This window comes from Lates calcarifer, linkage group LG6 (assembly GCF_001640805.2).
Source record: "Lates calcarifer isolate ASB-BC8 linkage group LG6, TLL_Latcal_v3, whole genome shotgun sequence".
Classification (NCBI taxonomy): domain Eukaryota; kingdom Metazoa; phylum Chordata; class Actinopteri; family Centropomidae; genus Lates; species Lates calcarifer.
In genome coordinates, this window is record NC_066838.1 from 21,267,698 (window position 1) to 21,292,318 (window position 24,621).

At 41.6% G+C, this 24,621-nt stretch overlaps 2 protein-coding genes and 1 long non-coding RNA gene across 6 annotated transcripts; 1 reads left to right on the forward strand and 2 right to left on the reverse strand.

The window, feature by feature from the left end:
- Window positions 1-4,277: 4,277 nt before the first annotated feature.
- On the reverse strand, window positions 4,278-10,534 carry tspy (testis specific protein Y-linked). Of its 2 annotated transcripts, none has more exons than XM_051071362.1 (8): window positions 8,675-10,534; window positions 8,499-8,576; window positions 8,299-8,410; window positions 7,412-7,566; window positions 6,763-6,839; window positions 6,326-6,528; window positions 6,070-6,117; window positions 4,278-5,846 (listed from the first exon to the last, which is right to left on the reverse strand). In XM_051071362.1, exons 1-8 carry the CDS (start codon window positions 9,638-9,640, stop codon window positions 5,809-5,811), a joined length of 1,677 nt encoding a protein of 558 aa, XP_050927319.1. In that variant the 5' UTR covers window positions 9,641-10,534; the 3' UTR covers window positions 4,278-5,808. The 2 variants fall into 2 exon arrangements, with proteins under 2 accessions (XP_050927319.1, XP_050927318.1); XM_051071361.1 differs by having other exon boundaries at window positions 6,326-6,531; window positions 8,675-10,533.
- Window positions 10,535-11,644: 1,110 nt separating this feature from the next.
- si:ch211-167b20.8 (protein phosphatase 1 regulatory subunit 3A) lies at window positions 11,645-21,413 on the forward strand. Of its 3 annotated transcripts, none has more exons than XM_051071363.1 (5): window positions 11,645-12,934; window positions 16,055-16,101; window positions 17,007-17,092; window positions 17,471-17,497; window positions 19,463-19,599. In XM_051071363.1, exons 1-4 carry the CDS (start codon window positions 12,069-12,071, stop codon window positions 17,495-17,497), a joined length of 1,026 nt encoding a protein of 341 aa, XP_050927320.1. In that variant the 5' UTR covers window positions 11,645-12,068; the 3' UTR covers window positions 19,463-19,599. The 3 variants fall into 3 exon arrangements, with proteins under 3 accessions (XP_050927320.1, XP_018530024.1, XP_018530023.1); XM_018674508.2 differs by having other exon boundaries at window positions 11,647-12,934; window positions 19,497-19,640; XM_018674507.2 differs by lacking the exon at window positions 17,471-17,497 and having other exon boundaries at window positions 11,663-12,934; window positions 19,497-21,413.
- Window positions 17,106-23,863, reverse strand: LOC108882172 (uncharacterized). Its single transcript, XR_001960746.2, has 3 exons — window positions 23,795-23,863; window positions 23,040-23,237; window positions 17,106-17,204 (listed from the first exon to the last, which is right to left on the reverse strand). It is a non-coding gene; the product is annotated as an uncharacterized LOC108882172 (long non-coding RNA).
- Window positions 23,864-24,621: the final 758 nt, after the last annotated feature.

A 24,621-nucleotide genomic window follows, 5' to 3' on the forward strand; every position in this document is an offset into this window, starting at 1 on the left:
ACATCCATCCTGTTAACACAGCCTTGAGCTTGAAATTAAAAGAGCTTTCAGGGCTCCTCTCATCATTACCGGCTTTGTGGCGAGCTGTGACGCGGTATGGTGCACTAAAAGACACAAAAGCAGAGGGTGAGTGTATTCTGAGTGCAGCAACGGCCCCAACAAGACAGTAAAATAAAATAAACACATGAGGCAGTGTGGTGTGTCAGTCTGTTAAAGGTCACAGAGGAGGGCAGTTCCTGGCAAAGCCTCACAAAGCTTTAGTTCTAACTTTCTGGACTTTAATGTAACATTCTCAGGTTTGATTCATTGTCACACAAGCAGAGCATGTAAGCAGTGACCTTATCTCAGGTTGGGCATCAGCCAGACGTGTTGCACAGGCAGCGATGTGTCAAGATTTGTCCAGGAGGGAGTCTTTGTTTCCCGCCCCACAGGAGGCATCTCTCCATTTCCAGCTAAGGAAGTGAGTCATGAGCGTGTGCTGAGTTCAGGTTTCCGTGTGCTCTCAACTTTGACCATGGACGCCAGCACACCGGCCCGGCTCCCACGGCTTCATAAGCACCCATTAACGTCATCCGTATCTCTCACCGAGCCATCCTCCATCCTGTGGTCTTATCTGACCAGCATGCATCCACTACTGCCTCAACCTGCTAGAGATAGCAACATCTCCTCGCTCACGATCAGAACGGGTGTTTTCTATGCTGTGTATTAAAGTAAAAGGAGCAGGAAATAGTGGCTGTAGAGGCCTGTTACCTCCAACGTGATGGATGGATTTTGTATCATGGAGACAGGCCGTGTGGATTAGAAAACAAACACAGAGTCTGATCCACAAAAAGCTCTGTCAGGGGGATCTTCTCTTCTAATGGATAGGTAATGTGCAACATGAGGGAGACATTTATCCCTGCAGGTCAACCCAAAGGCTCCGGATGAATCCTGGGCCCTCAGACACATCAATCATGACAATTCTAGGGGGCAGGAGTATTGTCCCCTCGAGGAAAAACAACCCATTATTTGACCCACTGATGATCTTTCCTACAGTATATTGATGAATTGAATTGAGTGTTTGAACATGCCTTCTGCAGAAAGACCAGGGCGCCACCATAGACTACCATGACCTTGAGAGGAAATTATAGGGTAGAGAAAATAAAGGTACAATATTCACCAAGATGACTTGCTCTATTTTCAACCACAGCTCCTCCTCACATGACTTCACAACTCCTCTAATTATTATCTTACAGGTCAGGAAAAAAATGTAAACATCAAAATGCGAGATAAGGGAACAGGTGCTGTGTGACATCCACGAACTTCACACACCAGTGATTATCAAAGGAGAGCAACTTTGGAAAACATCTTTGACATGAAGGGCGCGTACGTGGCGCACATTCCAGTCGCAGCCTGCTTGGCCTCGCGCTGCATTGAGAGTGAGGGAGGTTGCAGGTTTTTATAGAGAGCACCGTACAGTGCATATCGTATAAGTGCTGCTTCCCTGAGATGGAGCACCGTCTGCGAGTCGTCCAACATGCCACGTGTTCATCGGGGCCAGCCAGCCAGCCACCATCTGCCTTGAAGACAAGATTGGCACTCTCCCTCGCTATTAAATGCAGCTGGGAGAATCAACAGCTGTTGAAGAAGAGCTCTTTCCATACAACAAGGGGTGTGTGGGTGTGTGTGCGTGTGTGTGTTGGGAGGGAGGGAGGGAGGACTACTGTACACGAAAGTGAGGATGGTGAGGATGTGATGTTGATGAGTGAAAGTACGGTCCTTGTGTCTTAAAGGTAAATCTGTCAACACTCTTGCAAAAGCATTTGGTAATAGCCAGTTAATGATTAAGTGTCTCAGTGAAAACAGTTTAAAAATGTTTTTCTGTTTTGAGTATGTGTGACTTCAGCTCCACTTAATCTCCTTGACAGATATTGTTTGTCCTCAGAGAATCAGCGAAAAAAATCTGTTATGCTGGAAAAAAAAAAGAAAGTGAGAATAGAGTGCATGCAGCTCTCTCTCTGGCAGACAAATTTGTATGCGAACATACATGTATACAGCGTGTGCAGACACAGATGCACAAACACACTTGCTCTCGCTTCTGCTGCTTGAATCAAAATGAAATTGATTTCTCTTATCTCTCTCTCTCCACACCCTTCCCCTCTCTCCTCACATCCTTGAGACACCGGACTCCAGGTGAATTTCAATGTCAAAGGCACGGAAGGTAACGCAAGCTCTGCAATCTGTTCATTCTGTCAAGTGGTTGGTTTGTGTGTAGGTGTGCGCGTGCGCCCCTGTGCGTGCGCGTACAGTATGTGCAGTGCGGTTGGTGGGGGGGCAGGCCCGTTCGTCTGTCTGGTGTGATCGTGGCTCTCTGTAACCGGGGCCTAGGCGTGAGTATGCACTCTGTGATCTCCCAGATAAGAGTCATCCATCTGCTGTGTGTATCTGTCAGGACCCAGGCAGCTCTGCTTATCGCTGCACTCATCCATTTCCCTCAATCATGCTCCCTCTATTCTCCTTCCTCATCCCTCTCTGTTTTCCCCCTCTGCACAGTTCAAATGTCGTGCTTCATCTTGATTAGCTGACGAGCAGACAATCACGCACACGTGTGTTGAAAACCTGCAAATATGCATGCGTGCATGGAGGAACATAAGAGAATGCAAGCCTACAACCATGTACACAAACACATACAGGTAGTTGGTATTCAGGGGCACTAGCTCAACCTCTCACATTACCCACTACAGAAAGCAGCAGGAGCCCTTTGCTCATACACTCCCAACATCAATCATACAGATGAAGAATGAGCTGTTGTGTGTTATCTTTTCATTTCTCAGTCTAGAGCGAATCAGTCTGAGTAGCAGATTCCAACGAGCTACTTTGTGAAACGTGAGAGCATGAAGCAGCATGACAAGATGATTTGTGTACAGTAGCAACACAGGCTCAACCCAGGGGGAGTGTAGTTTACAGTGGGGAATCTGTTTAGGCTTTTGCCACCCCATACATAACAAAGGCTTCAGAGACAACCCTCAGACCACAAAGCAGCCCGAGGACAGCTTTGTTGTCCCAGCAATCTGTACTTAGTTTGTCACGATCAATATTGTAGGAACCAAGCCCATTATTAATTCATAGTTATAAAAACATCGCGCTCTGAGGTGGGCTGAATAAAGCTGCTTCAAAGAGGAGACAAACACTGTGGTTTCACATGGGATCATTTCATGGGGTATAATGTGTTTCCATCATCAGTATTAATAGTATATGCCCATCCTAGATTGCATACCCTGGGTGCTGCTGGGCGTACAGCAGGACAGGTTTTTGCTAGTGGAATATTTATAGCTGTGCATTAAAAGTGGAATCAAGGGTTTAAGTGTACCATTGCAACACCGCTGCCGTTCCTTTGTCTGGGCCTGTCCAAAAATGTCTTGCCCGGGGCTATTTGCAGTGCTACATTCGAAATGTCAGTGATATCACACACTGCTGTCATATCAAAGATGGAATACATTAACAAACAGCTGTATCTCAGCGGGGTTTGTTTGATTCCTCCCTTCAAGAAGAACATGTTGCAGCCAAGCATATCAGAGGTGGTTATTATGTCATTAAGTCAACACATGTGCTTTGTTATTAGGAGTTTTTAAGATGTGAGGCAGCTGAGTAAAGGCAAGATTTGACTTTTTCTCAATTATGCACATGTGAATGTTTAAATACTGGCATCAAAGTACTATATGACACTGTTTTCACACATAATCAAAATTAACACCTTCAGATGATGTAAGAATAGGCTGAACTACACTGCCATCTTGTGGTTCTCTTGCAGAAATTCCAGTTCACTTAGCAGAGAATAAATACACAAATAAGCCACATTAAAACCACTGACAGTGGAGGTGATTAACATTCATCAACTCATTACAATACAATGTTTTGCTGGGAAACCTTGGGTCCTAGCTTTCACGTGAGCATTATTTTGACACACACCACCCACCTGAGCATTGTTGCAGTCCAAGCACAAACCCCCAATCTGATGGAGCATCTGTGGGATGCACCGGAAGAAGCCAGATCCACGGAGGCTCCACCCCACAACCCACAGGGACCCAGAGGATTCGCTGCCAAAGACTCAGTGCCAGACGCCGTAGGACACCCCCTGAGGTCCAGTGTCTGAGCCCCAGCAGGTCAGAGTGGCACAACAGGGACCTGCACAATATTAGGCAGGAGGTTTTAATGTTGTGGCTGTTCAGTGTACAAATGTGTTTTGCTTTTATTGCAGGGTGCTGCAGTCCATGCAAAAGCACCAACAGACAGCGAGGTGAAACAACTGCCTATTTTATTTAGGTCTGAGTCAAAAGGTGGACATTTATCTTCAAGCAAACAAAATTAACCAAAGCAACAAACAAGTAGGTATCTTTAAACTACAGTGTTCTATAAAACACAGCACACAAAATATAACTTTCTGATCATGTTTATGAAAAAACTCCAGATTATTTGATAAATTTATCCATGGATTAAACATGTGTACTGTCTTATCCAAAAGAGAATGCTGAAATATTATTTACAAGTTCATTGCTAAGAAAAGTAAGCAAATACAAATACTAGTTCTGTTACAGTGCACCCCATAATGTTGCTGTGAATATAAGACATTTACTGACACCGTGCACCGCAAATTATTTCCCCCTACACAGCCTCGTAAGTTATGTAATCATCCTGCCTTACATTTCATGCTCACGGGCGTGCCGTAATGTGGACGTGTAGAAAAATCAACATAATAAATATCATCTTTTTAAAAAGAAGATAACACAAATCCTATAACACATAACATGAAAACAAACCTTGTTTTAGAAAGCAAATTCAAATTAAGTTACAATCTAAAGAAACAAACCAAAAATACAAAACTCAACTACTTAACTACTTAAAGGAGCGTGTTACGAAAATATAGGAAACCACAGAAACATTGGTCAAATTACGCCATGATTTTAAACATCAGAGATGGTTTACAGACTGTTAACAGGAGCAGAGATTGGTGTGTAACAAGACTGAACATACAGAAGAGGAGGGAAAACACAGGTCTTATATTAAAACAATATTTGTTCCTATTTACTACAGTAGAGTACACGTTTCCTTATACACAGCCGACAATAACCAGAGAGTGTAAATGTCTGAGAATCAGTAAAGTTCTTTCCATAAAACTACCACCATGATCATCCCTGAGAACAAATTTTGGTTCAGTACTCAGTGCATCTGAAATGTACTGTTGTCATTATCAAATTCATCCTTTGACATGTTTGATTCATCACGTCAATTATTCATTTAAAAAAAAAAAAGCCAAAACTTTGTCTTGAAATGATCACTAATAATGCCTCAGAAGGTTTCAGTGTTATTAATTTGAAGAATCTGCAATGCAAAATTTAATGCCAGTAAGTAGTGGCGATCAAATCTAACCTACATGTGTTTGTGTGCGTGTGAGTAGGCTGTTTAATGATGTTCTTCATTAAACAGAAGAACCACTACTTGTATGAAGCTGTTGTAGAAAAACATTTTTGCAAAAAATGTGAATTAGAGTACATCAGATTACACAGTACCGACTGTATAAAATAGAGGGGAAACATGCTGCCTTGGCTTTATTATTACAGTGAACCCTGATTTAAAATGCTTCTATGTATTTTAGGTATAAAAAAAAAACATAAACTGATATTTTGTGCATAAAAATGACTAAGATCAGGAAGAAGGATTCAATGTTTGCTCTGACACTCTGTCGCCCTCAGCATCCTCTCCATCCTCCTGGTCTCTGGTCCCTCGATGACTCGCCTTCTGCAACATATACCGCCTCCTCCTCTGCACTTCTTAGGCCTCCTCCTCCTCCTGGTCACTGTCATCAGAGCCTACAGGACAAAAGTGATTATATATTATATAATTTTCAAGGTGTGGTTTCAATTACTCCAAACATTCTTCAGTCAGACTGTAAGATAATAAAAAATGCATAATCAAAAAGTAGAAAATATAAAAAACAAGATGAACTGTGACCCCTTAGGTTCCCCAGCCCTCCCACTGATTGATTGTGATAGTGGTGAATTTCCAACACTGGTGTTAAGAATGGTGTCTTACCGTCGATCACAATTTCTCCACCATCATCCTCCTCCTCTGGGCTCTCATCTGAGGAGGACATATTTCCTGTCTATTCAGTTTTGCCTGCATTACTCAAACATTTATATTTCAGCTACAACACATCTTGATGCTAACAAGCCCCGTAGCCTCTCATTCACAACATGAGCAACAGCAAACACTGGGGATTTCATACAGGATCATTTTACAACAGCTATCTGCTGACATCAATTTTCTGTTGTTCTACTGTAGTACTGACCTGCGCTAGGCCCCCTGTCCTCCTCCTCCTCCTCTTCTTCTTCTTCCTCCTCCTCCTCCTCCTCCTCGTCTTCCTCCTCTTCCTCCTCCCTGCTGTGGCCTTGCTCAGCCTCAGCAGTCTCCTCACCAGGCTCGTCATCTGAGTCTGAGATTACCACACAGTCGTCTCCATTACCGTTGTCAGCCGCTCTGGCTGCGGTGCCACTACTGGAGAGAAAATGTAAATACACACATACATTAAACACTCATAGTTCTGGTATGCATCCCACCTGGTTTTACCAGGGGGGGGGGGAATATCAGGAAACTGTTAAAGTTTACACATGAACCATAATTTCAACACCCTGGGGCTGAGAATGTTTCTAGAATTTATAGCTTAATAAGTGGTTTGTCCACTTACCACACCTTATGTACACAGCTATGTGTGTGTGTTGGTCATACCTGCCGTTCTCCCTCGGTTCCCAGAGTGGAGTGAGGTAGTATCTCAGAGGATCTCTGTACAGGTCATCTTTAAGTATCTAAACATCAGAACAAAGATCATTAATTCTACAGGTTTGGACGCATGTGCTCTCTTGAAGTGTTTTTAATATACAACAAACAGTTCTGTTTGTGAACTGTACTACAGTTCTGCCAACTTGAGACAAAGGTTTAAGTATCATATGGCACATGTGCATGTTACAAGTGTCATAATTCCTATAATGCCTCCAAAAATGATCTGGTATTTGTGATGGTAAAATCTCAATCTGCGCATATTCCTGACTCATTTTGGTTTATCACAAACTGGCAGGAAAGTTGAATAAATTAAAAGATTACATTTTGTGAAACCATTCAGACTTTGAGCCTCTTCCAGCACACATATCGAGTGCAATTAATGGTTGTCAAGTGGGAGAAAATGTTACAAAGATATCACAGTAACACTAAAAAAAGGATGCAGGTTGGCAGGTCTGAATACATGCTGTGCAGTGCACCATTAAAAATGGCTGGTCACCAGTTGATGAATCAAAACTCTAAACATGGTAGGGTTAACCTGTTGATGTCTGTGTGCTGTAATGATGAACCAGTGTTAGCATGAGGGCACAGTCATCTATACCTGTGCTACATCATCTTGTCCTGGGTTGCTATGGTCACTGAACCAGCTGAAAAAGGTCTGGTAGACCCCACGTGACGACTTCCTGGGTTCGCTGTGGGCCGTCAGGTTTTGTCCGCGATGCCACAGAATGGGGTTGGAGAAAGACATTGGAGACCCTGAAAACAAAAGCATTAGAAACTGACCCAGAAATCAGTGGGCATGATGTTGATTTTATTCTCACAATACAATCAAAACCCATCTTCAGAAGTACTGTCAGAGCTCACACAGTCAGTTTGACAGATGAAAAACCTGATCACAGCTAACTGTAAACAACCCCTGCCCTGAAAACTAGAAACCCTGTACATTTGTAATGCAATGAAAAGGCTGTGTTACACTAAATATATGAAATATTATAATACTAATTCTTATCTTAGCTGTGTCAGATGTGTTAACTCTTCTGTTTGTTTTTGAGATCATAGTTAGTGATGTTGTATGGAAATGCTAAAGTCTTCTCACAATATTTTCTTTTCCTGTACAGCTGCATTGTCTGAAGACCGTGGGCGTGAAGTTAATAACTTTGTTTTGTGGCCATCTATTCTTCACTCTCAGCATTCTTTAGTAGCTGTTCCACAAAATGTGTTGTTATTTCTCTTTTTTTTTACTCCCAAAATACGACTGAATGTCCTCTGATTAGAATTTAATGAGATGGACTTGCTGTTTTCTTGTTCCAAATGAAAAACAAAATGTATATGGCAAATGATTATTGTGGTTTTGGTACAGAATTCAGATTATCCTTTGTATACACAACATGTGCCAACCTGCAAAGCCAACCTCTCATAACATTATGCATTCATCAAGAATGACAACTACATACATCTTGACTCAATCACCACCCTGCTTTTGTTTACCTCCCATCCCGAGGTGCAGTTCTTTCATGATGATGTTGTTCTGGAAATATGGGTTCCGTCTGAAGTGGAAGCGGATCCTGTAGCCCAGTTTATTGTTCTTGAAAGACTCAATCTGAGAAAGACATGAGGAAAAGTCTAAATTTTGCTGAGGCATATACAATAGCCAGACTCTGTAAGAACAAAGCACCAACACCTCCTACCTCAAGATCAGTCATGTAGCTAAGAGCATCTTCATCAGTCTCGTCAATGTGAGCTGAGAGATGGGGATGGTTCAACAGCTGGCACATCTGAGTTAAATAAAACTCAACATATGTTCATTTTACATATTCACAAAGCAGGAATGGAGACATAGGGAAACGTTTCACTTAAAGGATACAGCTGTCACCCAGAAGCCAGGGATTGTCTTTGTAATGGAGCTGCGCTGATCCAGATGTGGGCGCCGCTGACGACTAATCTTCAGCTCCAGCCGCTGGTGAAGCCGGGCACTTTTCTTCTCAAGGGCTTCCAGTCTCATCTGTACCTGCGCTAGGAGAGCCACTGACTGTCTCATCTCAGGGGCCATCTTAACTGACACAATGGCACACTCCCCATCATCATTGTCCTCATTGTCTGATGGAAAAGATGAGCTTGGCGTAGATGAAGACCCAGATATGGATTCATCACCTTCATCTGCTTCGGGCACATCATCTGCATCTTCTCTATCAGTACTGTGCACAGATGTGGAGCTGTCTGCTGCAGCTGCCTGCGTTTTAGAGCCCGCTCTTGAGGACTGCTGGCCCCCACGCTGTTTGAATTTGCTCCCCTGTTTCATCTGTTTAGCCTTTTCAGATGAGCAAGGAGTCTCTTGACTGTCTTCCCCGTCTCCTCCAGTGAGACTGGCAAGTGCTTCAGCAGCTGCTATGGCTGCTGAGTCGGACTGGTCCAGAGGAGCTGAGGGACGCTGCTCAGTTCCTGCTGTCTTCTGTGCAGCTTCCTTTGCGTCAGCAAATTCCTGTGCACCAGAGGACTGTGGTTTTTCGGTGTTGCTGGCATCGTGAGCGTCAGTGCTGGAGTTGTTGACAGGCAGTGTACTGGTGCCACCCGTGCTATTTGAACTCTGATCCGTTTGCACGGCAGCTGGTTCTTGCACGCTATCTTTTGACTGGCCCTCGCTTCCATTTGCTTCTTTACTCTCAGCTTCACTGTTTTTGCAACTTTCCGGAGTGACCCCCGCTTCATTTGATGCGTCACTTACTTTTGAGCACTTGCTGGGGATCGTGCTGCCTTCATCCTGGTCGGGTGATGGACACCGTTTCCTCGATGCAGAGTCAGCGGACTGTTTGCAGTCCGTCAGTTCACTCATGCTAGCTAGCTAGCCAAATAGCTAACAAGCTAGGTAGCCCGCAAGCTCAAGTTAAACAAACGTAAATGCAAATGATTACTCAACTAAACTAGCTACTCAGATAACCGTTGTGATTTTGTTTCTTGGGTCGTAGTGTTACCTACATTCTCAGTGAAAGCAGAGCAGGAAGCAGCTCTCCTATTTCTCCGCGGCCTTGCGAAACGTTAAAAATTAGCAGGCTACTGCTAACGGTAGTTAGCTCACGTTACCCAATTCGTGTGTCCTCGCAGTGATGGCTGCATCACATTTTCACGAATAATAGTCCAACAAGACAGAGACGGTCCACTTAGTCAAACCTTCCCGTGCTATACCACCTTTAGCGACAATCCGCGTTGTTTATTTTAGTTTATGTTTGCATTATCCGTTAGCTTACTATTCGTGCACCGACGTGACAGGAAAACAATCTTCTGATTGGCTACGGCACGCCGCGCTAAAACCTCTCGACCAATCATTTACAAGGGTGTGTTTACACGGTAATCTTTCTGTAGCAGCGGTTTAACTGCGCAGCAGCAAGTGCAGCAGAAAATCACAACCTCAATAAATGTAAAGTATCTTTTACATGTTTACCCGATATCATCGAAACACACTGAAGGTTACGCCACTCCCACATCATTTTAAACTCTCTATCTGAGGGGTTACTCGTCGAGCAGGCGGTATTAAAATGCAAGAAATCTGTAATTAGTTACACATCAAGACCTCAGACGTCAAGCCAGATGTAAACAAGGACTTCGTGCGCGTATGAATGAGTTCAGTGGAGGCGGTGGGCGTAAACAGAGGCCCGTGTGCTGGTTTAGAGCATCAAATAGGAATGTTTTATTCCCAGAAAAGATCTGAGTGCATACAGCTATAAATAGCCTCCCAATAAAAAAAAAAAGCGTGTGCAGCTTGTTTTCTCCTTCTCGGCCCTTTTTTACAACATGAAACGGCACGGTCTCTAACATGCAGTACATCATAAGTAGGCCTAAGTGAGGCAAGTGCTTCAGTGACTAATTTTGTAGCACTATTAAATACAATTGTGTCTTATTTCAGCACTAAGACAAAAATTGGTACATCTAAAAGAGCACACATCCAAACAGAAGAAAAGCAATATGGTGTATGCAGTCCAATGCAGTGAGGAATGGACAGACTTAGACTACATACTGATAAAATTCAACAGCATTAAACAAATGCATGGCTCGATACAGGAGGGCCAACTCCTCAGGTCAAGATAACCCACCACCTGAAAGAAAAGGGACACCTCCTTCTTGGACAACAATATACATATTTTAGATGAGGAGGACAGGTGGTTTGAAAGAGGTATGAAGGAGAAACCCTCCATCAACAGTCTGCTACTAATCCCCAATCTACAGTGTAATCATGTCATCCCCTCTCAGGAGATTCAGCAACTGTTCACACTTGGCTTCAGGCGACTCTAACGACAACAGCCTGGAGCACTAACGAACCAAGGGAGATCATGACCTTGATAACGACCCCACAGGGTGAAATACTCCTCACCATGTCAGCCAGAACTGAAGAATCCTTTTGGATGAGAGCTGAAACGTCTTATGCATGAAAAACACCTCTGGTTAAAGAAAAAAAAGCCTTATATAATTTATCTTTGTTTCATGTCAAGATTACTTATATTGTTGTTGGAGCTCAGATAAATTAACAAACACATACAGAGGTAGATGGGCTATAGGTAAAACTGGTTTGTTTGTTTTTTGTTTTTGTTTTTTTTTTTTTTTTTGTTGTTTTTTTTGCCTGTGCATAATTTAGGTTTAATATACAATAGCAATTAAATAAAGGACTGTCTGCATTTTCCACGATGATGAGGAAATGCGCCATCCTGAAATATTTCCACCTCATGATCTCTGCAGAGGTTGAAATATATATCGATAACATCTAGACGTGGGTTTAAAAATGTGTCAAGCCTGACTAAACCTGGTCGATATGACGTCGCTTTCACATCCCATTTCAGTTGCGGGCGTTCAGTCAGCCCGAACCAAACGGAACCAGGAGGGGAGTCGCAGGATTATACCAACTTAACTTAGACAAATTTGGGGCATGGAGATCCCGGTAGGTCAGTGCTAAAATTAGAGGCTGCTCCTTCCGCGACAGCAGCCAAAGTGCGATGCATAAAGTCATGTAAACCAGGGGGATACACTATCACAAGGGCTGGCAGTAAAGGCAAGTTTTCCATGGGTGACATTTAACGCCGCACGCTGACTGAGGAGGCTGTGTGCGTAACGCAGGGACAGCGCTGGATCTACACTGGCCGCTGCTGCGCAAACCATGAGTATTTGGTAGTGTGTGTGTGTTGGGGTTTTTTTTTAAATTATTTTATTTTATTTTTGGAGACGCCATATGTACTCTCAGCGCGCAGCTTCTCTGAGTGTGCACTTCTGCAAAAATGTCTTTTTTATCCATACCGAGTCAAGAGGGGCTTTTCACCACGATTAAATCGGGCAGATCAGCCGAGCAGGCAGAGAGCAGGTCCCCCATGTGCGACGCGGATAACAATGATGATGATGATGATGAAGATGATGACACCGAGGACGTCCACCTCATCCCAAGATGCTCCCCGGTTCCCCGAAAGCGAGGCGCGTCCATCTACGACGAGACTGCTGAGTATATGCGGATCCACTTGGCGCTGTCTGCCGGAAAGAGAGTGTCATTTGCTGATACAACAGGTGGGGATCTGGTGGATGTGAAGGAATTTGTCGCGTTTGATTCGGACGAGGAAGAGGACAGCGCAAGGTGGGAAGAAGAGGAGGCAAAGTACCGTAAGCCCGAGCGAGTGCCGACCTATAAGGTGCAGCCAGAGTTTCACGCACCTGCCGTCAGTGCCCTGCTGCAGGCTGTGCACAAGAACAAAGTGGAGGTTGAGCAGATGTCTCCAGTAGAGAATGAGCCACTTGCCTTCAGTGGTTTAATACGAGTCCTGAACATCTCCTTCCATAAAGCAGTTTATATCAGATCGACCATGGACAACTGGGCTACTTACTTTGATCACCCAGCAGAGTATGTCCATGGATCTCATGATGGGGACACTGATCAGTTCTCCTTCAAGCTATCCTTCGCACCACCTTACATCACACATGGTTCTCGCATCGAGTTTGTCGTTCGCTATGAAACATCTGATGGTGATTTCTGGGCTAATAACTCCACTATGAATTATGTGGTAACTCTGCTCCTGTCCTATGAAGACGATTCAGCTCAAACAGACAAAGACATACAACAATTAAGAAGTATCCTGAGACCTCCAAAAGCTTACAGGTAAATCACCCATCACATGTGTGCTTTCATTTGTCAGGGATAAAAATGCAGCTGCCTGCCTGAGATTCCTTTGACCTCTGACCTCTGACAGATTGCAGCTCACTGATAATCACAGGTAGTTAAACCTCAGTCTGCTCAAAGTCCTTGTAAGCTGTCCTTTCTCTTATCAAAGACAAAATCTGATTGCTCAAGAGAAATATCCTTATTTCAGCATAGGGTTCACACTGGCAATCAAACCAAAGAGACAGATGTAAACAAAGTCACAAAGCACTAGGCAACAGTAGGTTTTGTGCAACAGCTGCAGAGCTTCCTTTGCTTACTAATTCCCTGTGAGGTTTTGTGGCTTAAATGAGCTTTATTCACAAGTCCTGCCTGGAGACTGCCTTCAGCATAGCAAGAACTCAAGTCTAAAGTGAAGCAGGATGTTAATAAAACACAGTTGTGCAGGCTGTTGCACAATGGGAGCACAAGGCCAGTATCTAAGCTGCCAAGTTAAGTGTTTATAAAAGTTTGTTTATGGCTGGTTTTACTCCTCACAATCTGGTGTCTTCGGTGTCTGCAGTGAGACACAGAAAGAGCTTTGGGAGAGGATACACACCCCCTTCAGAATGCCAATCATCCAGTGGTGTGTGAGGACGATCAAAATAGGCAAAGGGCAGGTGTCGTTTTCAGCTCTGCACCAAAATGTACCCCTGACCTTTTCTATCCGAGTCATAGGGGAGCAGGGCAATTTCAATGGAACAAATTGGCCTCTTTCCCTTGTGTAGTCAAGTGGCTGGCACACAAGTCATTGCGCTCCCCTTTTTACCCCCTTTAAGTCAAGTATGATGTATTGTTACATCAGCATAAAAGTGCGTGGTGAATCTCACAGTGCACAGAGACCGGAGACACCAGCAAAGGTCCCCTCCCTCCCCAAGCTTATAAGGACCCATAAAAGGAGCAAACAAGGTATAAACTGATGTAGCTGTCATGTAGGTTTTCCTCAGTGTAGCTGCGAGGAAGCAGGATGGGGACAGATGGGTTGTTAGGGATGGATGAGTCACTGACTGAAAAGGAGGACTTTGGGGAACAGAAACTGTGGCGGCACCCCCACCACAGCAACCGTCATAGATTTCATTAGGTGCTTTGAAGTTAACTGATAATTGGATTTTAACACATTAACAAGGCAGCCAGTGGGAGGAAAGGTTACTACTGGATGAAACAAGTCTAGACACCAGAATGCATTACTCGCTGTATGTTAATATGAATTACAAACAGTAGCTTCTCTTTCTGCTTTGATGTAATCCTACTGCTGGTTTAGTTTATATTTAACTGAAGCGTATCCACCTCGGGCAAATATAGATATCACACATTTATATGCACTGTAGCTGATAGTGAATACTGAGATCAAAGTAGGAGTAACTTTTGTTTTGATGGCACCTGCCTTCATCACCGACTGAAATGAGGTTGCAGAGTTTTGCCTCAGTCTTAATCTTTTTTTGCATCAACTTGCAGCTGAGTCAGTCGAGAGTTTTGCAACGTGACTGGGGCCAGACGAGGCCACATTTCCAGATAAGGACTGAGTAAGGCGAACAGAATTTGTTATGTTAACTGAATCTCAATCAGTCTGTACATAGAGCTATCCACACACCTCACAACACAATCACAACAAACCCTATTTTTCTGCAACATGTCAGACCAGGAATCTAGTCAGCACCCATGCACCCTGACATCTCAAATATAACCTTCAAATGCATAAAGAAAAGCGTCATGTCTGCTTCTGTCTGAGTTGATTCTTCCCAAATTTTACAAATAATTTCTCTTTCTTTTCTAATTATTGTTGAGGATACTGTGTTTGAAAACTGTGCAGAGCTTAGCAAATAATGACTTCACATCACCAGACATGTATAATGCAAAGATCTTTGTCAGATCTCTATCAGATTCTAAATCAGCCCCTTCTGATATAAAAGTGGAAGTGCATTAAGCAGCAGCACAGGGACTATGAACAGCCTGTCAGGTTATTCCCCCTCTATTTGTGTAGCTCCTGTCACATGCTCGTCACACTTCTTGACCTTTATTTAATGTTGGCATCCTTTGCAGGACTCTTGGCAATGTTATCTCCCCCTTCTTTCGACAGAAGTGCCCTCTTACAGAAAACATCTCTGCTCCATTATTTTGAATATGATTTTAAGATTAATCAGCTCTCCAAACAGTTCATATCAGTATTTAGGATCTGATCTAGCCACATATGAAAACACCTATCATATGTGATTGGGCATACCCAAAGAAAGCTATTTAGCTGAATTAATCTAGCGTGTCATCCAGTAATTATTACAATTACATTTGATACATCAACTTTGATATAAAAAATATGACTTCTACTGTGCCTGCTCTTTACAGTGACCCTTACTCTCAGTCAGCAATATCTCACTCAGTAATTTCCGCCCTCGCCAGCTATTTTAACAAACAGTCTAATGAGATGGTTCATCACTGAGGCTTTTGGCTTTAAAGTGCTTCTGTTCAGCCGGTGGAGCGGTTCCGAAACAGAACTGTACAAAATGTACAACATAGTACAAAAAGATGTCTCACCATGTTTGATTAAAATGGCAAATTCAGCCCATTAACAGCTGAACTGCATCAGCAAATAATATGGCTAATTATCCAGAACAGGTGTTAATGATGGAGTATTACTATCTTCTTCTGCCACGTTATATTTGCCTTCTTTATACATGAACAGTCCATCTTGGGACCCAAAATGGCATCATTTATTTTCAGACATGACCACTGCATTTGTTAACTGATTAACATGCTGCATCTATTGCACAAAACAGAAGAGATGTGGCTCTAAATCCATAGTTGAGCTTTCTTTAATAGATCTCACTTAGTGCATCTCCCCATGGTCGACATTGTATACAGACCACTCTATCAATTGCGTATTTTCACTGTGCATTATTAGGCCTCAGCTATTGCATCATCATTACAATGTTCATATCTCTGACCTCTGAGGTTTCAGTTGCATAGTTGTATTCAAAAGTATAAACTCATAGAGACATTTCGTTGTGTTTTAAAGAGTGTAATATTGAATATTTTTGTTTTGTTTTTATATTGTATGATTACCCAAATGTCTCTCCTTTCTTTCAGTATGAATGATGATTTAGATTCAGAGGATGAGCAAGAAAAGGAAGAAGGTACAGTATGGATACAGTCATACAAAATCTTTTTCAACATACGGTCTCACCATCTAAAAAAACAGGAATATTTTAAGATTTATATAATTCAGAATTATATGCGCTAGTATTGCATAGAATTAATTTGCTTAAAGGTTTACCCCAGTAATTAAGTACCACTCTTCCATTCAGTTCTGGGGACTCAGAAGAGACAGATTTAAACTAGAATGACACTGAGTAGAGCACATACCTTCACCAAGGCCAAACAATCCTACACATGTCTGTCTAGCTGTCATCTGTCATCTGTCATTTCTCATCTGCCCCTTTAACTGGATCCACACCAAACTTTAATGGGTTTTCTCCTGGCCTATTCTCCATCCCTCTGCCACATTTGGTGCAAATTGTTTCAGTGCTTTTTGCATAATCCTGCTTACAACTAAACAGACAGACAAACAAACAAACAAACAAACAAATGCGAGTGAAAACATAACATGCTCGGCAGAGGTATAAAGAATGGTTAAAGTTGGTGCAGCAGACACAGAGATATCCTGACTTTCAGTTCTTAGTGTGGGTCAGGCTCCTAAAATGGTAAATCCAATATTTCCCACAGTGCACCTCAATAGCATATCATTATCCTGTAAACACCCAGTTTGTAAACCAGGCTCATCCCAGTCCCAAGCCCAAACCAAGATAACCATAATGGCATAGTCAGGGTTATTTCTCAGATGTGTCAGACCTCCCTACAGAGCCACAGAAAAACATTTACAACATTTTCACACTGAGTAAACCACATTTCTTATGGGAAATTAGTGGAGAGCGCCTTTAATTATTTTTCTACTGTTGGTAATTGGTGTTTTGTCGTATAAGGTCATTGCTTTCTCTCTATTCATACTAATCTCACTGTATATTTATCTGTTTTACATCAGCAAAAGAAGCAGGGACCTCCAAGTCAGGACTTGTCAGACCTACAGCTGTCTGCCCTGTCATTGTGCAGCCGGAGATTGACATAGAGGTAAGGGTGAAATGAGAAGAACTGGAAAGAAAGGAACTGCTTTTAATGGAATAAAATGTTAACTAACAGGAGGGTTCACTGGGGTTCTTCTATCTCATGAATCTTCTATGACCTGCAAAAGTTAAAATAGTCCATTATTACTGGAAAGGGCTACTGTAGCCAACAGAGCACACACACATTTAGAAAATTACCTCTTTGATTATCTTCAAATTATCTTGATTAGCATGCAGTTGTTGACACATTTCCCATTTAACAGGTAAGCAGGCTAAGTGCTTTATCCCTTTATGCGAGTCACGTGTCTAATAAAACATAACAAACATTTCTATTCAACTTTTAAAAGCTTACCATCATTGGCTTGGTTGTTTATGTTGTTCACAGCTCATTGAAGCTTCAGCAACAACTTAGGTAATGTCTCGCTTCTCACCGCTGTAGCACGAGTACTGTATGCTATTCTCCTCGTCGGCGTCTAATCGTATTCACATCATGATGCATGCTGTTCATGTTTTTGCACCATAAGTTATCCCCACCTTACGTAAGTCTTTCGAACACTAATATTCAATCATAACATGTATAATCATAATATCTTGTATGTTTACATTACTTGTGAATATGGTACTTAAATCCATTATCGTTGTGCTGTTGTCTGTGTATTTATATATATGTTGTTGCAAGGACAGTGGGTAATCTTTGAAGAGAAACACAGTTTGACCATTGTGACCCTGCAGCAATATTAAAGGAACAGTTCAATATTTCAGGAAACAGCCGTATTTGCTTTCTTGCTGAGAGTTGGATGAGGAAATTGATACTACTCTGAAGTCAAATTTTCACAGTAATGCAAGATAAAGTGTAGGCATCTTCCTATTATTTTTTCTTTTTACAATAAAATGGTGGAGGAGAGAAATGTTGAGCTGCTTAAAACCAGGATTACCAGGGGGGCTCGCATTAGCATTTTGGCAAGGCAAAGTTGATTTTGGAGCTATTCCATACATAAAAACATATCAGACTGGAAGAAATTTGTATTTCAGAAGCAGGAGAGAGTTACTGTTGATCTGCATAATAATGAGTAAACTACCTCAGACAGCCCAGAAGAAAAAGTATTAGGACGTTCTACCTCCCAACAGAGTACCATGACGACGTGATCTAGTATCCATGTCTCACTGATCCAGGTCATCTGTTTGTTTGTTTTACATCAGTATCCACATGCATGCTGTTTTCCTTGAGTGGAGCATTACACTTAAAGTGTGAACCAGTCAACTACTGTATGAACATCAGCTCCCACCGCTTGTTAAATTTTTCCCTGCTCCAAACGTCATTCAGTATATTTTAAGAATCCAATCCAAGGGTTTTTAGGGGTTAAACATTCAAACATCATCATTCCTGACAAACTAATCCTCCAAGTTTTGTATAATCTCTTTCAAGTTAAATTTCGTCGGCATAATTGCCAGCATCCACCATTTTAATGGTTCTCTCACTGAGTGCTTAGTTGTGTGGAAAAGGTCGGTTTTTCCTTGAGCTTTTTACTCATTCTGTGGTGCTTTCAAGTCATATATTAATAGATATTTCTCTGAGATTGACACAAAGTGCTCTCTTGAATAAAACTAAAAACAGATTTCTCAGAAACAGAATACAAAATTCTAGATGTAGGTATAACTTTAAACATAAAAATATCTCACTCCCAGAATTGTCGTGATTCTGTGTTAATTTGCCTTCAAAAATGATACCAGGTCACAGCTGGCATTAACATGGAACATGATGTTAAAGTCTTAACATATTCATCTGTGTCCAGGTATTTTTTACATTAACACTTATGAGTCCTTCTGTCATTTGTGTTTTACGTGTCTTGCTCTTGCTTGTCTGGATGCTGTTTTTGTTATCTGACTTTTGGGTTTTATATTGTTGTGATTTTATCTTGATATGTCCTTGGATGTTTGTCACAACAGCCTCAAAACTCTTTTGGTTGATATTTGTTCCAGTGCCTGGTGTTAAAAGGAAAAACATTCACCCCCTGGTACATTATGTGAATATATGTTCATTGGGTAAACTTGAAGAGAAAATAACTATGAAAATCTAATTTCTTTTTCTCTGTTTGATACCCTTCTGCTCCACTTAAAAGTATCTTTGAAATATCTCCATCGTTTTATGCTCATGACAGGAGAGGGCATTATGTTTTATGTTTTGGTCAACAATTTGAAAAAAAAAATATGTCAGTCAATCCCATCATAATGCCCTTGTTTGCATTTCCCCACAATTACAATGTCAGCATGGGATCCATTTCACAGAAAAGCATTAGTATGCAGTAAAATGCTTTTCTTCTCTCTGTGTGAGACGATAATGTACAAATCTTTTCCCTTTGTCTTTCTATTCTCCTAGCTGTCACTGTTGTCTCGATGTTTTACTTTAACAGATTGCAGTTCACCCATCTGGTCCCTCGGTCCCACCCAACCAAGAGTTTCCATCTGCTGATGGCACACTGTCCGCTCACATTGTATCCCCAGGTGAACGATTCCCTTGTACGTCTTCCGAAACCACGCTTCAAACTAATTCATCCTTTGTACTCTGTGCCAGCGAATCAGTCCAGCCAAATAAGTCACAGCCTTTACCCAGACTCCACTGTGAATTAGGAAACCAAACGTCAGAGAAGCCCACAGACAGTAGTCCCTCTGCACTGCTGCCTTCTCTACATCAAGAGTCGAGGCTGAGATCAGACAGTTCCCAGGCTGGCGGAGAGGAAATCCCTCCTTCAGAGGCCTCTTGCATGCATCTTCCTACCACAGAGACAAATCTGCAGCCAACAGAAGAGGACAAATCAACAGAAAACCGAGCTGGTCGTCCTTGTCTTGAACTGTCTGCCGTGTGCGTCTCTGCTCCCAGCGTGACTCAGGGCTTTGAGCGAGAGGTTGCACTGGGATCGAGTGAACTTGTTGCAGGATTATCAGAAGGTTTCACCGGGTCTGCAGCAGCACAATGTGAAGGCAGTACGCCCACGCTCCTGTCTCCTGTGGCAGAGAGTCTAGCATCTCTGGGAGCAGAAGGTGAAGCTCCACCATCACCTGAACTCACAGAGAATGCCTCAGTGAGTACAGGTGTCACTGAGGCGAGCCAAAACTTCTCAGCTTCTCAGTCTGTCTCGGCCTGGGAAGAGAAGGAAGATGCTTCCCAGATTTCCCCTGACACATTATTAGAGAATCTATCAAACACATTGTCAGAAGCTTCTGAGCCCCAGTCTGAGCATGATGTAAACCGGAATCTGATGCCATCCGTCATCTTTCTGAGCGGAGTTGTCTCCCTCTCGATAGTGATGCAGGAACCCAGTGCCCTTTTCTTCATTGGACTGCTTCTGGTCTTGCACCATTTGTGATTATGCCACAAAAGTTCCCTCTAAATCGTCCTCAAGTTAAGTGCCTTTTCATGATTCCAAAAGAAGCCATCAAGTTCAAGTTGTGTATCACTGTGTGAGTTTTTAGATTAATATATATTTTCATCAAAAGAAAGACATACTGGGTACAATGTATGAGTATCTTCATGTCCAAGTCCATATCTTGGAGACAGTTATTATAAAAATATTGGTGATATTTTCATGCAGTCTGTCAAAGTGTAGAGTAATAGAAAAGTTATTACCCCATCTTTACAACATCGTTGTGATCACTCTGATATAAAATTGCAGTATATTATCACAGTGTTCTGTAATTACTTTTTTTGTGTCATGTGGAGATGTGTGTATGTGGTGTTATATTCTGATTTATTCAATCAGCACTATAATGCACTTGTGTTTTTTTTTTTTTTTTTTTTGTGATTGTTGTTGTCAGTGTGTAGTTAAGGTTGTTGTCTAGCCACACTGCCATGAATTTAACTTTTGAGAATTCCATTTGTTATTATGTCTTTAATGAAGGACAAAAACAAAAAAACATTACCACAGCTGGACACTGAAGAGACTTATAAATGGAATTTTGTTTACAAAATGCAAAAGCAAAACCTAGAGTATTTTGCCTTAATGCTTAACAAACAAAAACCTGATGACCTTTAGTAAACATCAGATTGAAAGTGATGCTGCCCGAGAGACAAAACAAGTGGAAAATTGTCCAGTGTGACATGTGAAAATGATATCTTATATCTAATCATTAGAGAACAGCCTCCTCATTATTGCATATTTCATTTGATAATCCTTCCTGTTGATTCTCGCAACTGTTGTTGCTGCATAATATAAAATTTTATAGCACAATTTTGACAACCTCACAGACAGACTGAGGCACTGTATGACATGTTTGAAGTGATGAAAGTTTTTTGCAGTGTATTGCCATTAAACATGGTCTTACACCCTGTACCACTGTGTGTCTTTGTTTATTTGTTTTTCTTTTCATCTGTTCTGCAAAGGCACAACAGTTTCCACGCACGGTAATGACACTGCAGTGCAGAGCAGAAAATTTTTGGAGAGACTGACACACCACTAAAATAACATCAGAGCCTTTAGCGCCTCCGATTCTGGAGCGCGTTCAGCTTTGCTTGAAGTGGAAATACACAGACGGCAACATGAGCTGCAGAGAGAAGCCAAAGGTCATGCATTGCACTGAAGTCATAGTGTCATACTAGAGTACAGTGTATGCTAGCCATTGTAAGCTGAGATCAGTGTTTGGAAGCTGACAATTCTGAGGAAACCTCCACAGATGCTACATAATGAGATGTCACAGACTATTTGTGATTACATTCGTGATTGGTTGATATCTGAGTTACATAAACTGCTTCAGTCTTTTCCTGCTGAATCAACCCACTGTGCCTTGTATTGAATCCACAACCTCAAACCCATAATTGTCTCTGCACAGTTTTATTTCATAGACTTCTGCAGGGAAAGGGGCGGGAGTGATTAATTTGTGTGATGGTCACATAACTTGAGCATAGAATGTATTAAAAATTTAAGCAGACTTAAAACTGACCTGAGGAGGATAATCAGTGTGAATTCTGCAACAGACGCACACTTTGGAATAATTAACGCCATTTTAAGCAATGATCTACACCACTGAGAGCCGTGTTAAGAAATTATTTCAAAAAAGGTTCTTGGAGTGTTGACATATTACAAAACAGCAGCTGAAGGGTTTATTTTCTTACTCTTTCTTTCTTACCCAGTGTGACATCACTCTAATGGGCAGTTGGCTTGTTCAACTGGAGCTATTTCATCACAAGAAACAGCAGAAACACTGAGCAGTACAAGCGGTTTCTTAAATAATATCTTTTACAGCAAAATCTACAGTGGCCCTCAAGGTCAGAGCCCAATGACATCTCACAAAACACAAAAACATTTAAGATTATGGAAAGGGTGGGACGACACTTCTTGTTTGTGACTGGACAGAATCCAAGTCAATAGTTTGTTTGGGTACAATGTCTGTGAAATGCCAATGGAGGACAAGAAGTGATTCTTTACACGTGAAGCACTATCACAGGTAAGCTTTTATCAAGTACCAAAAGTTGTTGATCGGGAGGAAAATGCAAGAAACTGACAACGTAAAAAAATGGCTTCCAAACTTCATCTGCAGTCGGAGGCCTAATTCCTCTGTTTTGTGCAGTGACTACACAGTTGGCTGCATAAACCACATAAAATGTAGACCACATTGTAACATTACTGTTATTGTTTTTTCTTTGCATTTCTTTTTTCCCTTTGGAGCCCTGCTAAAAAAAACCCAGCATAGGCAAGCTTAGGATGGTTGTTGGTTTTAGCTGGAATTTTACTGAGGTAGGATTTTTCATGCAGGACTACTACTTGTAATGAAGTATTTCTACATCACTGTTTTGGTAGTACTTAGGTGAACTGAATACTTTTCCACCACTGCTGAGAACTGACTGCATAAGCCTAATTCAAAGTCAACATACATTACTTGCTGTCAGAATCATGTCTGCCTTATCCATCTATAATCTAAGATACTGGCTAGTGGCTACACTACTAATACAATTCATTTACCTTGTCAATCATGTATCATCTTAGTGATGTCCTCTGGCTCTGGGTTCTTGGCTGACTCATGAAGATCCAGCAAGGCCTCTGCACCATCTGTGTGTCTTTGTAGATCTTCTCTGAACTTCATCTTCTCCTCTTGTAGATGTGATGCGTCGGACATGGGCTTGCCTCTCTGATAACTGAGGGTGACTGTGGGAGCCCTGTCTACAGACACAACATTGTTTAAAGCACTACCTGACTTAGAAAAACAAAATATATGAGGCAACAATCATTGGTGTGCATCACAATCACAGTATCCCAAAAATAATAAAATGATGAAGGGCAAAATGGGGGTGAGAAAAATGGGAATACATTAACTGTAAAACCATGGCAGTCTTTTCAATTTCATCTGTATCGGTGAAGAAAGTAATCACAGGCTCAATCGATATTTAGCCTCCATGTACATGTTACATGGCATAATCACACTGTGAAAATAAAAATAACACAAAAACAAACTGAACTGGAAAAAGAGCATTTCAACTTTCGTTTGAAGTTTATCAATCTGCCATTGGATGGAATTAATGTTAGCTAGCTAGCGACATTAATTAAGCTAGCAAGCTAGTGAGCAAAATAATTCACTCAAGGGAGATTAACTAGCTAGCATCACGATTGACAATAGTTGTTTAATATAGCGTGACCACACAGGACCTGTCGGTCAGATGGCGTCTGGAGATGAATGACAGTGACCTACAAACAGTCAGTTAGTAACGTTTTCTTGTTACCTGTATCACGCTTGAGAGGATTAAGCTCCCTGTCCGGTTTGTTGACACAGTCGAAGAACCGTCGTGTTGAGCAAAGAGTTTGAAGTGACGTCAAGATCATTCACTCCACCCGCTATGCCACAAACAATGACGCCGGTGAATTTTGTGGGAAAGTCAATGATCTTGACGTTGTACAATATCTTTGTAGCACCGAAGAAGAGCCGTTAGGACTGTAGAACTTTAACGTTACAAAATAGCCAAAGGAAACAGTTAGTTACATAAACATACTAGCTACTAGTATGTATACTAGCTACATATAACATTTTATCATGTTGAAAAGACGTTGATGCTAACGTTAGCTATATAGCGATAGCAAAACCTTTCATAGCACCTTTACAGAATTTATTGTATAGGGACAGCCATATGGCCTGAAGAAAAGCATTCAAAATACGTGGTATTCATAGTGAAATATTTATATACCCTAGTATAAATGCACAGTAAAACAATACAGCCACCAGTTCTAACATACTGATTTAGCAGGTAATGTTTACCATGTTCACTATCATAGTTAGGCTTGTTAGCATGCTAACATTTGCACCAAATACAAAGTATAGATTATGTTTATGTGGTATACTAAATATATAATATATAAATGTATACTAAAATACATTTTAAGGAATAAAATTGGGGAAAAAAATAATATAACACAGTGATACAATTTACAAATGATGGTGAATCCATGGATGAATGTTACAAATGCTGCATAAACAGAAAATGGAAAATGAATTATAGATTCGACTTTTGTATATTTCCTTCTCCCTTTAAATCAGGACCCAGAATCCCTTGCT